Source organism: Cupressus sempervirens, chromosome 5, assembly GCF_028749045.1.
Source record: "Cupressus sempervirens isolate cs-2001-9-10 chromosome 5, ASM2874904v1, whole genome shotgun sequence".
Classification (NCBI taxonomy): domain Eukaryota; kingdom Viridiplantae; phylum Streptophyta; class Pinopsida; order Cupressales; family Cupressaceae; genus Cupressus; species Cupressus sempervirens.
Genome location: NC_143122.1, coordinates 880,669,811 through 880,685,466, shown reverse-complemented (window position 1 = coordinate 880,685,466; position 15,656 = coordinate 880,669,811). Strand labels below are relative to the sequence as shown.

The 15,656-nt window shown below is 34.0% G+C and overlaps 1 protein-coding gene across 1 annotated transcript in view; it reads left to right on the top strand.

Moving 5' to 3' along the window:
- LOC149558748 (diacylglycerol kinase 7-like) overlaps positions 1-15,656 on the top strand; it is a 158,531-nt gene that overhangs the window by 25,128 nt on the left and 117,747 nt on the right. Inside the window, exon 5 of the mRNA XM_089832843.1 lies at positions 8,461-8,548. Coding sequence (XP_089688969.1) covers positions 8,461-8,548 — 88 coding nt within the window. The remainder of the gene's footprint in view (positions 1-8,460; positions 8,549-15,656) is intronic.

Genomic DNA, 15,656 nt, shown 5'->3' with positions numbered 1-15,656 from the left:
AATACCTTCCTCGCTAAGAGGGAGTGTTGATAATTGTAGCTAATAAAGGTAAGTTAGAATTAGAGTTCAAGTAGGACTCTACTTTGAGGAAGTAGAGTTCAAGTAGAACTCTACTTTATCCACCTAACTAATTGAAGTAGTCACCCAAGAAGTATACTTCAAGTAGGACTCTATTTTATGGAAGTATGGAAGTATACTTCAAGTAGGAGTCTTCTTTATAGAAGTATACTTCAAGTATGTCTCTACTTTATGGAAGTAAACTTCAAGTAGGACTCTACTTTTCCCAACTTCTATATAAAAGGACGAGAGAGAGAGAGAGAGAGAGAGAGAGAGAGAGAGAGGACATTTTTGATTTTCAGCAGGCTAGAAAGAAAGGAAGTTTACAACAATTAATAGTAAAGGAGAAGGTAGCAATACCAAGTATATTCTAAGTTTGCCGTTTTGTTTGTAACTTGTTTCAGAGCCATTTTCCTATGTACTAGGAGCTCTTGTAACTTCTGAAGTTATTTTGAATGATCAACTTATTGAAGAGCATAGGAACTGTGTTTTGCTTTTCTAAGTTTTTCATTGCTTTATTTTGTGAAATAAATCTTGTTGTGTAAATCTAGATCTGATTTATTTACCTAGATGCTGGATTTAAGAAATTAACATGCCCAAGGTAGTTGGACACAATAGTGTGATCCAAGGGAAGTCCTAAGATTTAGGGCATTTTGAAGAGGAGCAAGGGGTTGGACCACTAGGTTGGTCTCTGATTATAAAGAAAAGTAGAAAACCTAAAGAAGTTTGTTTGTATACCATAGCCCTTTGCATCATTTTGTAATATTGAATGGAAAATCACTATGCACTTATCCAATGGAGCGTAAATAGAAACATGCACTTATTTAGTGAAAAGAGCAAAGAGAGCAGTTACATTTATTTAGTGGGAAAGGAAAGAGGACACTTCTGCTTATTTAGTGGGAAGCAAAAACAAAAATGATGTAACCACTTGTTTAGTAAGGTAAGAAACAACCAAACCATCCACTTACTCAATAAGCAAATAAAGAATAACCATAATTATCAAGCTAAAAATACAGTTTCAAGAAGACTTTAGATTAAAGCCCAAAATTTGTGAAGTATTTGAAGAAGTATTCAAAGATTTAAAAGCCCAAATTGAAGAACGGAAAAAGAGTGAAGAAGAGGTAAAGTTCCATTTGAAAGCATAGGAAGAACATTGTGAAAGTCTAGAGTCCGAAATTGTTTTTGTAAGGAACGAATTGGAGAATATAACCACCAAATTGAATAGAAGCCTCAAGTTTGAAAAGAGAACCAAAATCCTTGATGAATCAATAATGGAGCAAAGGTCACCATCAAGCAAAACAAAACATGCCTATAAAGAAAATCAAATATTCAAGGAAAATCCCAAAGAGAATCCTTTGAAGATAAATAAGGGAAGACAAAAAGCCTTGAAGCCTGTTAGAAATGAAAATGGCAAGAAGACAAAGACTCCTTCAAAACTTTACAAGGGCAATTTCAAGAAGTCCTTTCCTTTTAGGCTATCACATAAATCTAGGTTCAAGAATACAAAAATGAAAAAGTTGTCATGTCCCCTTTTTAAGATAGAATTTAATAATAATTACTTAATACTATATTATTAAATAATTAATAATAATAAGAACATAGACTAAACTTAGTATTAAAATATGAAAATTAGAAATAATAATTGAATATTATTATTTCAATATATTTAATAACCAATATATACTCTATTATCAATAAAATAATATTTAGTAAAAGACTCAAAATAGTTAAATAATAATAAAATTAAAATGAATGAATAAATAAATAAAATTAAATACAAGAGAACATATTATAAAAAGTATGTTACCTTTCTAAATAAGATTTAATAATAAATGATAATAAATACAAAATAAATAATATGAATTAACTAAATCTAGTGAAAAGTCAAGAGATATGTAATAAAGAGATGTCACTCTTTCAAATTAAGATATAAATGGAGGAGAGTTCATTTGAAAGAGAAAGGAAGAAGAGGAGAAGACAAGGGTAAAAGAAGGATTAATGGAAGAGGGAAAAAATGAGAAGAAAATAAAGAAGGGACTTTTTCAAAAGGTTTAATTGATGAAAGGATGTGACTCTTCGAAAGGGTTGGAATTATAAATGCTTTTGACTCCTCAAAAATGTTGTAATTATGAAGTGTTGTGACTTTTCAAAAGGATTGTGATTATGAAGAGTGGTGACTTTTCGAGAGGGCATAGATGAAAAAAAAAACAAGTTTTATAAATTACATTGAATAAGAAACAAAGGAGGACAATTATATCAAATGAAAGGAAGTAAAAAACAACGACCAAGATCAAAGTTGGTACAAGTGTGATAATTATTAAATTATAGAGAAATAAATAATAAGTAGAGAGAAACATGTCAGTGAGAAGGAATATTAAAAATAGAAGAATAATTACAATAATATGAGATTATAAAATAACAAAGTAGACTGAGATAGATGGTATAGCATTCTGTCGAAAGAGAAGAAGAGCTTTTATATGGAGGATTATTACATAAAAGATGTATGCTTAATTTATTATTGAATTCAATCAATTAACAGTCATGCGTGTTATTTATAGAGTGGTAATTCTTATAGAGATATTACCAATTAGTGAAATAGGACTTATGAGTGTTACTGAGGCCAAGTTAATCTCTAAAGAGAACTCACAGAGACAAGAGGGCGTTTTTAATGGGTGTTGAGATTCCAACTTGGAAACCAGAGAGAGATTTACAGAGAATCTCTTAGGGACTATATATATATATATATATATATATATATATATATATATATATATATATATAAATGGTAGTGGCTAATCATATGCATATGTTAGAGATAAGAGGCTTGGTTAGAGGTGGGATCTCTGCCAATTAATTATTGTTAATGAGTTCACTTATTAGTAGAGGTCTCAGAGGCCTTTAATTATTGTTATTGAGTTCATTCATTAGTAGAGGTCTCAGATGCCTTTTAAGGGCACTCTCAAATGTGATGGTTGCCTAATTGAGAATTATTCTCATCAGAGAATTAGGAAACCTGAGAATAGTTGCCTTCAAAGGATTAAGTGGGTTTAGTATGGGAATTAGCATTTAGATGATTTAATGATTATTTATCTTATTAATGGCTAATAATTGTTACATATTTATGTTATCTCTTCCATCTACTAATAATTGTTACAGGTTTTAAGCATTAAATGCAGAACATAATTACACTACTAAGAGGGGGGGTGAATAAGTATTGCATAAAACCTTTAAGCCAATTTAAATTTAACTTTGTTGATTAGTCCGATTTTCTGAACATTTCATCATAATATATATCAGCAACAAAAGCAAATAAAGGAAGTACACAGATTAATGCACAAGATGTAACATGGAAACTCAATGTGGGAAAAATTACCAACACAAGACTGCTAGGAGCTACTGTCCTAATCCAGTCTCTCAAATCTGCAGTCCAGTTACTATTTAAGGGCTCCAACCCTAAGGAGCATCAACTCCTATACTTAGAGCAACAACTCTCTTACAATGTGAGCACCAACTCAATCAGTTTGAGCACCAACCAAATACAGCCAATGATAAAAGAATCACATTACATTTCAATTCTTATTTTAGATGTTTTGATACCACTCTATAATTCTACGATTCCCTTTGTATAGATTAAGAATGAACTGATATTTTGATATTAATCTGACTATGCTCTGTAAACTGTGAACATTACTTGACATATACTCTGCACAAATTATATCGCAATTTCTTTTCTATACATGCTGTTTGAATATAGACTGAATGCAATCTATTTAATAAATTCTCACTGTATTAGTTCTGTGATATTGCTATCACGAAAAAAACTTTGATCTAATTCTGAACAATTAAAATAAAATAGATACCTGAACGTTTTCCGTCATGCTTTTTTCTACCATACTCTCGTCAAACTTCCAGAGCTTTCTTACTCGCAAAGTTCCTCCTTTTTTGCAGATATTTAGATCTTCATCTAGCAATACCATACAACATAGGAGAAGTTATATTTATTCACCGCACTGCAATTTTTCATATTTATAACCAAGGAAACACAAACATTTATATGTTTGAAAGGACTTTAGTTTTTTTCAACAGTTGCTAACCAACTATTCCACATGTACCTATAATGTCCCCATTTTTCCCAGCATTGGAGTTTTAGGGATTAGGCTATTATTGTGATCCTCGTAGGCTAATTATTGTGGATAGAGGGTCTTCTGTGGCAATGTCTTGGCTTGGGAGGGTCTTATCTTCTCCACATTTCAGTAAGCTACACGTTGGTCTTCGTTTGGCTCAGATTGGACTTCGTTTGGGCTTAGTTTGGTGTACTTACTATTTGTGGTAAGTTGTTGTTGATCAAGATGGACCCATTCTATTTTTTGGAAATTGCATTTGGTCAGATTGAGAAATAATAGGTATGACTTCTATTTCAAATCACATATTTAAATGATGAGTATTTTGGAAGTTATTATATTTTTAGTGGCCAAATTATTATTAATTATTAAATGACTTATTGTGAAGTTATAATTTAACGTTATAATTTCACTTGAGAGTTGATGAAAATACATTATAGTTTAGTGGCCAAATTATTATTAATTATTAAATGGCTTATTGTAAAGTTATAATTTAACTTCATAATTTCACTTAAGTTGAGAGTTGAGTTTTCATTGGAAAGTGCCATTTATTAATTAGTTAAGCCAAGTCAAGTGAGAGAATCTAAAAGAAGCTTCTAATTAATGTTGTGTGGTGAAGCTTCTTGAGTGAAGTTACATTTTGGCAACAAAAGGGAATTTGAAGATTATAAATACAAGCCCATTTGTTGAGAAAAGCGTGCTTGAATGTATATGTTTGCTTTTGTTGTCTTTGTAGCTTTGCCTGAGTTCTAAATTGGGAGCCCTTGCTGAAGTATAAGGGTTTCTGAGTTTTTGAAGTTTCATTTGAAGTCATTGCTGATGTATGGTTTCATGGATTAAATCTCCTATCTGTGATTATCTGTGTTTGGGAGATTGGAATTATATTTCTGAGAATTCTGAGTTGGTGTGTGCAAATTATGCTGAGGTAAATAATTTGCCCTTTCCCCTTGTACTGTGATACTTATGTCTAAGAAGATTTGCAATTTGGAGTCAGCGTTTTCAACCTAGAGGCAAAATTAATTGTGAACCTTTTCATCAATTTTGCTCTGTTTCTAAGAGCTACATTTCACATTAAGGAGTTACTGAGATTGTATTGGAGGCCCCGTTGAGCAGCTGTAAGGAATTTGGTGTTCCGGTTTGGAGTTGTAGAGGTTGGACGACACCTTGCAAGCATTCATGTGAGGGCTGATTGGTGAATTTGACCCTTTCCTTGGCCCTGCGGTTTCATTGACAGTCCTGTGATTTTTGTATGTGCCTAGTGATTCATGTTAAATCCATTGTCTCATGGTGTGGAGAGTGGCCATTCAGTTTTAAGAGGGTTGATGCAAATACAAAGGCGCTGCATTTAGAACATGGGTGATCTGCTGTAAGTAAAACCATACCAGGGCTTTCATATGAAGTTGTATTTAGTTGAGCATTTGGATGGTCAACGTATAGTTACAGAGTTAAAGTTTATTTGTAACTGTATGGTGAAATAGTGTATTGCCAATGCAAAATCAGGTGCTAAACTTGTTACATTCTGATTGTGAAATTGAAATAAAGAAATCAGTTGTCATTAAATCCTACTTGGTAAAGCTTGTGGTTTAGCATTCAGTTCCAGAATTCAGATTTGAACGTATTTAGTTTGCAAAAATCATACATATTAAAAAAGAGAACAGTTCTAATAGAACTTGCTAGCCAAGTGTTTGACAACATGTCAAACTTCTGATTAGTAAGGAAATTGATGTGTTAAGGCTAAATTGTTGAACTATAACCAGCTAGGGGTTTTTACAGTACTCCACCGAACAACTATTCAAACTGAATACCCCTGATAAAACATACTGACAGATTTGATTAGAATATACGAACTGTCGTCTCAAGTCAGTTGCACCATTTTGTCCATGTTACTATTCGAAAGACTACTTTTACTCGTTCCTTAAAACAATATTTTTTTTTGTCTTACTCAGCAGCCATGAGAAACCGATTTAATATTGTTCTACTATATTTATTTAATAATTAGTGTATATCAGGCATTTAAACAAACAGTGCCAGAGACATCCTAAATTTATTATCTGATATTACAGAGACACCACCATATCTAGTTTGCATTGCAAACATTTGTTTTTTCTTATACTTCATTGATGCCCTGGTATTGATGCAGCATCACCATGTCAAGTCTGCATTTCAAATATTTGTTTATTCTTAAGCTTCATCTATGCCTTGGTACGTGTCATTGATGCAGTACATATAACACAAGATACCCTATCTGAATGTGCAGTATCTGATGTCAAACAAACTGCACAATTACAGATTTACAGATGTTTGCTGAATGTACGTTTCAAAACAAAATACATCTTGTGGTAACTCCATGTTGATTAAAGATTATAGTATTACAACAAAATGTATCTTGACATCAATGACACTTAGCAACAATCTTCCCATCGTTGATGGCAAGATAACCGGCCAACACAATCAATCTGTATAGGACGTTGTAAACTGAACACAAAACAGTCCGCATAGCATCTGCAATATTCTGCAATATTCTGAACCACAAACTAAAACATCTGATTACAATCAATTTGAACCTGAACCAAATCATTTCTCCCCCTTTGACATCAATGACAAGGGGATAGGGTGTAGAGGATAAACTAATGAGTACTCCTCCTGAGTTCATGCCTGAATGCACAAACTCTGCGTGGCAAAGCCACAACTCCAAGCTTTTGTCGAAGACTCTCAAATGTAGCCACTGGAAGAGGCTTACTGAAGATATCTGCCAACTGCTCTGTAGGATTAACATAGTCCAAACAAACATCACCATCGGCAACTTGCTCTTTCCGAAAATGAAACCGTATAGAAATATGTATAGTGTTCGCAACTGCAGCAATATACTCAGCTTCTGCAGTAGAGAGTGCAACTGATTCCAGTTTCTTGCTTTTCTATGCAACTAACCTGTTGCCCGAAAAGAAAGCTCACCCATCCACACAACCCACATAATCAGCATCTGTATACACAACAAGTGAAAACTGATCTTAATGCTGTGAAACATATTTTCAAGGCACTCTTGAATATGGATTATGGTATTAGAGTGCTCGGTTATGGGTTCTAATCCCTCGGGTCATGCTGAGGGGGGATTGCGGGAGGTTGGTGCCTCCGTGCCCTCTAGGTGAAGGTACCGTTCAGCACAGACCGATGGATTTGTGACATGTGCTTAACCGCCTCCCGTATATCCATCTCTGGCTATTGTGATGTTCATTGACAGCTCGAGCTTTTGGTGCAATGGCAGCGGTGATTCCAACATGAAATAATCAAGCTAGGAGAAGGGATATTACAAAGGTGCATCAAAAGGATCATACAAGGAGAAATCTTTAATCATCCAGACTTGAAATTGCTTGTGGACAAGCAATTTTAGTAAGGGAAGACTATCATGTTCCCATCATGACCTGTGATGTCCTTATCCTTAAATGAGTAAGGCTTAAATATTATACATAGCAGGTGAGAATTCTAGTAGGTTGTTTGAGTTCATAAGTGTCGACTAATACAGAGAACACATGCCTAAGAGAGGAGCACTAGTAAATGTCATATGTTCGGTGCCAGTACACTTCTAAACCTAATCAATATCTAAATGGTTTTGAGTACAAACTTACCCTAATGTTTGAGAACAAAACTGGCTTACCACAAAGCTAAATGAACTTGTTGAATGACTGCTGGGCCTATGTCCTTGGAGAAAGAACTATTTTTCTCGTTACTACCCAAAACTGCATCCTCTAGGACATAAATTAGTTGTCTAATACACATCAGTGGTAAAATATATTCCATATTCTGTAGTGTTTACTTTAAAAAATTGAAGGCAACAGAAATAGGCTGTGGTTCGTTTGCACCTGCCATTTTCTTTTTGATATATTTTTTTCAGTGCTTCATTTAGTTAAAACTCTTCTTGCACAATAATTTGATGTGTAACTGGTAGTCAATCCTTTCAGTCAGAGAAAATATATCCTCAATGTATAATAATATAAGATGCACTTACTGTTATTTATTTCACCTTTTTTTTGAAGAAAAGCTGTTGATTCCTTCAATTCTATCTTCCTATTCTTATAATTGAATTACTGAAAGTGAAACCAATGATCCTGAATAATCTTTTATCAGGGTTGTTAACTTTCTTCAAATGAAATCTTCTTATATTGATTTGATCATGGAATATTGATAGACAGATATGTCTTTGTTGAAATCATAACGAAGAAAAGTTTTTGTTGATAGACATGCTTGCTTTTCTGAACAATAAACTTCAAGTTTTGCTGTCAAGCAGTTGGCAGGTGTTCATGACAACAGTAGATGGAAACAAATTAGAATTGCCCTATGCACTCAAGCCACATCAACAAACTTCAATTGCTCAGGTTGGTGTAGTTATTTATTATAATAATTAACTGTACAATTTTCCTTTCTGTCTGTAAACACAGGACATGAATAAAGACAATCTATTTGAACTTTACACTCATTCTCTTTTTATTCTATTTCCTTACAGTTTCAGAATATAATTACTCTGGAACAGTTCAGATTATATAACCTCATAGCATTGTTGTTTGGTTTTGATAGGTTGTATATAATTGTTCATGACATCTTGTCTAGGTTTTTGAATGCATAAATTTTGTCAGGTGAAATTGGTGCAAGCTTTAGATCTTTGTCTGAAACAAGTGTGAAAACTATATATATTTGCAATAGCTTTAAGCTTTAATATCCAATAATTTAAATGGGATTTTGGATGAGAATGAAAATACAGAAGTTGACTTCTTATGGTTATGATTTCAAAGAAAACAACTGTTGCAAAACTATTAAGATTATACAGATATATGTAAGCATACGTGTCACAGAGAGAGAGAGAGAGCGAGAGAGAGAGAGAGAGAGAGAGAGAGAGAGAGAGAGAGAGAGAGAGAGATTAGCTTTGGATCAACCTGAGATCAGGATAGAGGTTTTCTTTTTGTATGATGGTCATTGAATAAAATGTGAGGATAATACATCGTTGCCTTCAGAGGATTTATGCCACTTTAGCCATCTACATTGCTATTACAGATATATGGTATGTTTTTGTTTTGCCAAGTTTTAAAGATCTAGCTGTAAATCCTCTTTAAATTTATATTGGTAGGAAGAAAGTCTTAAATGATTTGTAATGTTATTGAGGCATTAGATGGCACACTCACACAAAAGTTTTTTAGAGAAAGACAGAAAACAAATATCTTTATGTTCCTCAGATAGCTATATCATACAACCTTCATTCTATCTATTCTGGATTCAGATAAAGTAATTATTTGATAGACTGTGATTGTAGTCAATAAGTGCCAACACACTCTAGCCCCAACCTCTATATAATTGACGGCTCTTGGCAGTGAATGCATGCAGGTGCTGGGTTTACATAGAATTCTTTTTACACCCCTTTATTCTTTTTAACAAATGTTTTCCAGATAGCTGTATCATGGAAGCTTGTAATGATAATCGATTGATACTCAATATTAAACAAAGGAGAGGAATACTCCTTTAGTAGAGATTACATGCAGAGTTTCTCAAACAGAAATGAAAGGCCAAAAAGAAACATTCTAAATAAAAACTAACTACAGAAAGAAACCTAATTGAATAAACATTGTAGAAATATTACAAAATTACTTTAACAACCTTTCTTGATTGTCTTTTAACCAATCACCCTACAGAAGACTTCACATAATCTACATGTCATTTGACCATGAATACACACACATAATGCTGCCCCCTCATGAAAGATTCCGACCGATTTTTTTCTGATTTGTTTAGCTGCTGATTGAAGTGATCTTAAGTTTGTTTGCCAAGATTTGTTTTGGGTTCCAATGTCAATCGACAGTTTGAAGTTCAACTATGAAATATATGCCAAGATACAATGCTCTGGAACCTAAGTACAAATTTATAAGGACTGAAATAATGTGATTTATTTAGAGCATCAGTTTAATTATTTAGAATTTAGAGAATGTGTGTCACCAAGGACAATAATTTGCACACTCAGAGTCCAACACTCAACTGAGGAATTTTATTGATGGATCCAAGGAGATCACAGTTTATGTATGTTTAACTTGCTACAATGGCGTCAACTGGTTTTATTTGCATCAACAATAATTACTGAAAGTAAATATTGAAAGAAACAATGGATTTACTAAACCCTACTCCTGGCTTGTAGGCAAATTTATTGAACTGGAAATTTCTCAATGTGCCAAACAAGCTGAACCATAAAGTCTTTCTGATGTATGGCGAATGTCGATTTTAATGTCATTTCTGAATGATATGAATTGCAGGAGTATTGTACAGCTGAGGAGTTGGTACAAGTTGCCTGGTAAATCTAACTCTCCAAATACGCTCACAGACTCACTGATGTCTGCTGCAAACAATTTAATCAAATCCCTTGTAGAAAATTTCACTAATCAATGACCAAATTGACCTGCAGGAAGGATTTATTTTTATTGAATTTGACTGATTTCACTGTGCCAAGCCCTAGAAGTTTTATTGCTGAAAGAACCTATTAAATCTTCCCGAAAATTTCTCCAGTGAAGCACAAATGGAAACCCTGTGTAGATTCCCTTTAATTGTGAACTGAGTTTTTGTCCAATTCACAAATTTTCAAGGGTTTTCGTCCTCAAAAAATGACCAGCATGAGCTGTTTTCTGAAACAGTTTTGAAATTGATCTCAACATAAATAGAAAATAGAAGAATGAAGCCTTCTTTTATAAAATCCTTCTCCTTTTTGGACTCTAGCACCTCCCTTTCTCTCTCTTTTTTAATTAAACTTACCTAAGGGTAGTCGAATTCATAATGTTTTCCATGCCTCCTGCCTCAAAAAGGTTTTAGGCAAACAGGTGATAGTATTTGAAGAATTACCTCCGTTGGATTCAAAAGGGAAGTTGAAAACCATACTTGAGAAGGTTCTAGATATTCATGAAAGGCATTTGTGGAATCACTTCATCAAAGAATATCTTATACAGTGGAAAAATTTGCCGGTAGATGATGCGACATGGGAAGGTGCACAAGTACTCCAACATCCAAATCTTCAGTTGCTTGTGGGCAAGCAACATGAGGGAGGAGAGATTTGTAATATCCCTCAATGACTTTTAAAATCATTTAATAAATTAATTATTTTATATTAGTTTCAACTTCACTAACTAATATCAATTAATTAATAAAGAGATTTATTAATAACTATTTTGTTATAAAGCAGTACACGGGAGCTTACCCGAATTTGATATCTTAAATACGGGTTGTGTACATTGGAGAAGGCATCAAAGATATGAATTTGAGTCGAAGATAGAAGTTTGTGAAAGTTTGAAGACTTGGGCAAATTAGTATTCCTTTCGTCAGAGATTGATTCTGGCCTAGTGGAAACATTCTATATTAAGTATTCCTACAGCAAGCAAGGCAAGAAGATATTGATGTTGTCGGCAGCGACAGATAGAACAAATACCGACGTAATTGCAGAAGTAGTCAGATACAAACAAACATTGCGTAGGACAGAAACGACAACATTGGAGATTGTTATTTGTGCGGAAGTCATATAATCCCGACAAAGGACAATTTATAAGTATTGCCGAAATCCAGAAATGTCTTGGCTGTAACTAAATATGCGCAGGCATAATAGAAATTCAAATAACACAATCACGTCATTCCTGGGAGCCGGAACGGGTCAGTTGTGATAATTCCTAAGAGCCACGGGAGTATAGAAGTTAGCCAGATGCATGGGTTTGGACGTAACAACAACTATGAATGAAGTCAATTAAGCCTAGGAACGTGGATTTCTTGCATCAATTTGGAGGCATTCGAGTCTGGAGTAATTATATATTCTACTGAATTTTCATATTACTTTCCTTCATCTCTGGATGGGTGTGCGGCAACTTCTTGGAATATTATGGAGATTATGAATCATTGGAAATTTGTAAGTCAGGCTCTTCAGATTTATAACTAATTTTTCTATTCTGTATTTTCCAAATCCAATGATTATAATTGAACCAGTAGCATTTCAATGACTGGTTCCTCCAATAATTCAAGTAAATGCAATAAATAATACCTGGATTCAGTATGTAGATCAACTCTGGAATAATAAGAACAGATTAAGAAGGTTAAGTAGTTATTTGCTGTGTGAGAAATATTAGGAATTTTACAACGTAAATAACCCTTGACATATATTCTGACTATCTCTACTTGTCTATTTTCTGAGGGTAGTAACAGGTGCTAGGGGTCAGCTTTGTACCTTCTAATCAAGATAGCTCCTGTTAAAAGATGCTCATAAACCTACTATCATTGATAATGCTCTTGGGAAGTCCAATAGCTCTGCCATTTGAGATGCTATAAAGTCAGCTATAATAGAGAAGCAATATGCAAACTTTGTGAATACCCACAACCACATAGATGCAATCCTTCCCTTGAACTCCCACAGGACTAGTAATAAAATCGATCAATCTACTCTCCCACTTCTAATCTAGAATAGGGAATGACTGCAAAAGACTTACTAGAAAAGTATGCTCTTGTTCTATTGATAAGTCACATACTTATGTAGATGGCACAAAACATCATGCTCAAGACCCTTCCATAAGAATCTCTCTCTAACCTACATGTATGTCTTGAAATGCCCCAAATGTTCTGCAAGCAGTGTGTAATGGATGGTGCACAAGATCTTCTCCTTCAGTTTTTATCCAGGTTCTAAATAAATCCTCTTCATGTAATGGATAACATCGTCCAGCACTTTGTATCTCTCATCTTGAATATGACCATTGATAATCTCACATGCTAATTGATTCTTGGATTAGTCAGCTAAAAGTAGAGACTTCCAATCTACTGAAATCTCAATCATAGAATGAAGTGTAGCAACTATAGGCCTCCTAGAAAGTGTTTCAGCAACAACATTCTTTTTCCCCTTAACATATTCAATGTCAAAATCATATGCTTGTATTTGTTGACCCATCTATGTTGGTACTCACTAGGCTTTTTCTGCTCCAAAAAGGATTTCAAGTTGTTGTGGCTAGTTCTCACCATAAACTTCCCACCAAACAAGTACTGACAAAACTTTGCTAGAGCAAGCATAATGGAAAGCATCTCTTCTCATAGGTGGAATACAATCTCTCATTACCCCTCAACTTCCTACCCTTGTAGGCAATGGTATGATGATTCTGCATAAGAATTACTTCAATACCCTCTTTGGATGCATCACACTCTAACTCAAAGGGTTGAGAAAAATCTACAAGAGCGAAGATTGGATGAGTGCTCATTACTTGCTTGAGCCTATCAAATACATGTGCCTCATCTGTCCTTTTGAAAGCACCCTTTCGTGTGAGATTTTTAAATGATTTGCAAGCTTTGAATACCATTTTGACTAACCTTTTGTGTTATCCACATAAGCCTAGGAAAGCTCACAATTTTAAAACGTTCTTAGGTGGTGGCCAATCAAGTATAGACTGAATCTTTTCCTAATGTACCTTGACCCATCAATACCAATCACATGCTCAAAGCCATAGTCTAGAGCTCTCCCAAGAGGAATATCACAAAATACAAGATTGCGCTTGTCCAACACTATTTGGACATCTATATGAAACGATTGCTCATCCTGTAAAGAATGTGAATTGGATGAAATGAAGCACTGTGCCACCCAAGGCACATCTCCATTTTGTCATTTATTATTCCCTTGATAAAATTGTTGACTTAATAATTTTACCATTTTAAACATTATCTTGTTCATATAGATACTTGAGATATCGTACCATGTAAATATTATATTACATTTTATCATAATCTAATAATAAAGAGGGAGGATTAAATAAATACCTCAACTATTCTTGAATGATATGAACCCTATGCTCACATTCTTTACAAAGGAGCATCATTTTATCTTTATTTTCTTTATCACCTTCTTATTATAGTAGTTTACCATTGTAAACCTTATACTTAAGATATTTGGGTGACGCTCAATGCCTGTACCCCTTTATATTTGCATGCTTATTTTTCGTTAATAACTTGCTTCTTTTGGGTCTATGTGCCTCACTTCCCTGCTTGGTCCATGTGCTGATTTGTCCCACCATTGATCGACCTTCTTATAACCATTCTCATCCTACTTATAATTGGTATGTGGTGGCAATATTATATTGACTTTTTGCCAAAAAGCTAGGTCGAGCCAATGAAAGGGGCTGCCCTCTTCATTATTATTTGTTTATATATTTTGTGCTTCAAAGTCTTTTTTCTTCAATGGGTTTGGTTCTTTATAACTCCCTTTTCTCCACATCGCTCTATAAATGCCTATGTCGAGACAAAGAGGTCATGTGTAGAACTATCCCTTCGACCTCGGTGACTTCGTGTCTTTTTCTTTCTATGGTATACAAGTGGGGCTAGCTTATTAGGCTGGTCAACGCTTCCACGTTGCTATCCCCTTGGTAATCAGTTTCTTCGCTACTCAATTTTATATTCAAACTCAAGCAACAATAATATATATAACTTACTTTTGACTTGCGAAAAATCATTTCCACGATAGCAACATCTTGTTCTAACACATATTAGATTCTTTCTCGAATATCTTTATTGCACAATTAGATAATCTAAACACTTTTCCATAATCTTTCCTAGGTCCTGGAATTGTTCACTATTTTGGAGAAATGCAATCTTATGTAGATAATGTAATTTCTCCATAATATTCAGCATCCTTGTATGTTCCGTATGAGCAAATTTTGTAGGATACTAAGATTTCTCAAAGGTCTTTGTTATCTAAGCCTGATATCAATGTGCAGGCATGGATATGTACTCATGCTGGAAGTGCTCCATTTCTCAAATTATATGTTCGTTAATGACAAATGTGTTCGATTTGCAGTTTGGCTTTGGTATCATGTTGTTGTAATAAGGATCGCTGCAAACGTAATAGCACTAACTGTTTTAGGTATGTGTTTTCCAAAGGCACCAACCTCTTGAATTTATAAAGAACGTAATCCAAGAAGAGACATGTCCCTTATATTCATTTATCAGGTAATTAATATAATAATAAATTTTAATTATAGTTATATATATAAGATTTTACATGAATTATTATTAGATTAGTTTTTCACATAATTATATTTTACTTTTAGATATATAAATTTATATCTCGTAATATATATTATATATCTAAAATAGGTTTATCTGATTGAAGCTACCAAGCATTAACACTTACAACATAGGAATCATCGTCAAGGTGTAATCACCCATCTATATGCTAAGCTATAAAACTCTCCAGGTGCACCGCATAGTGAAACCATTTGTAATTGTCACATTGAAACCAAAGAAGCCCTTTGTTGATAATCCACGTTTAGCAACTAATGCGTCATTATGAAATTGCACATAGCACCACTGTCCACAAGGTAAGTTACTCACTGCTCCTTAATGACTCATTTTAGCAGAAATGGATGATAACTAGGAACTCTTGAAGGAGTGGCAATCATACCCCTGGATGTATCCAATGTATTACCATCTCTAGCTCGACTT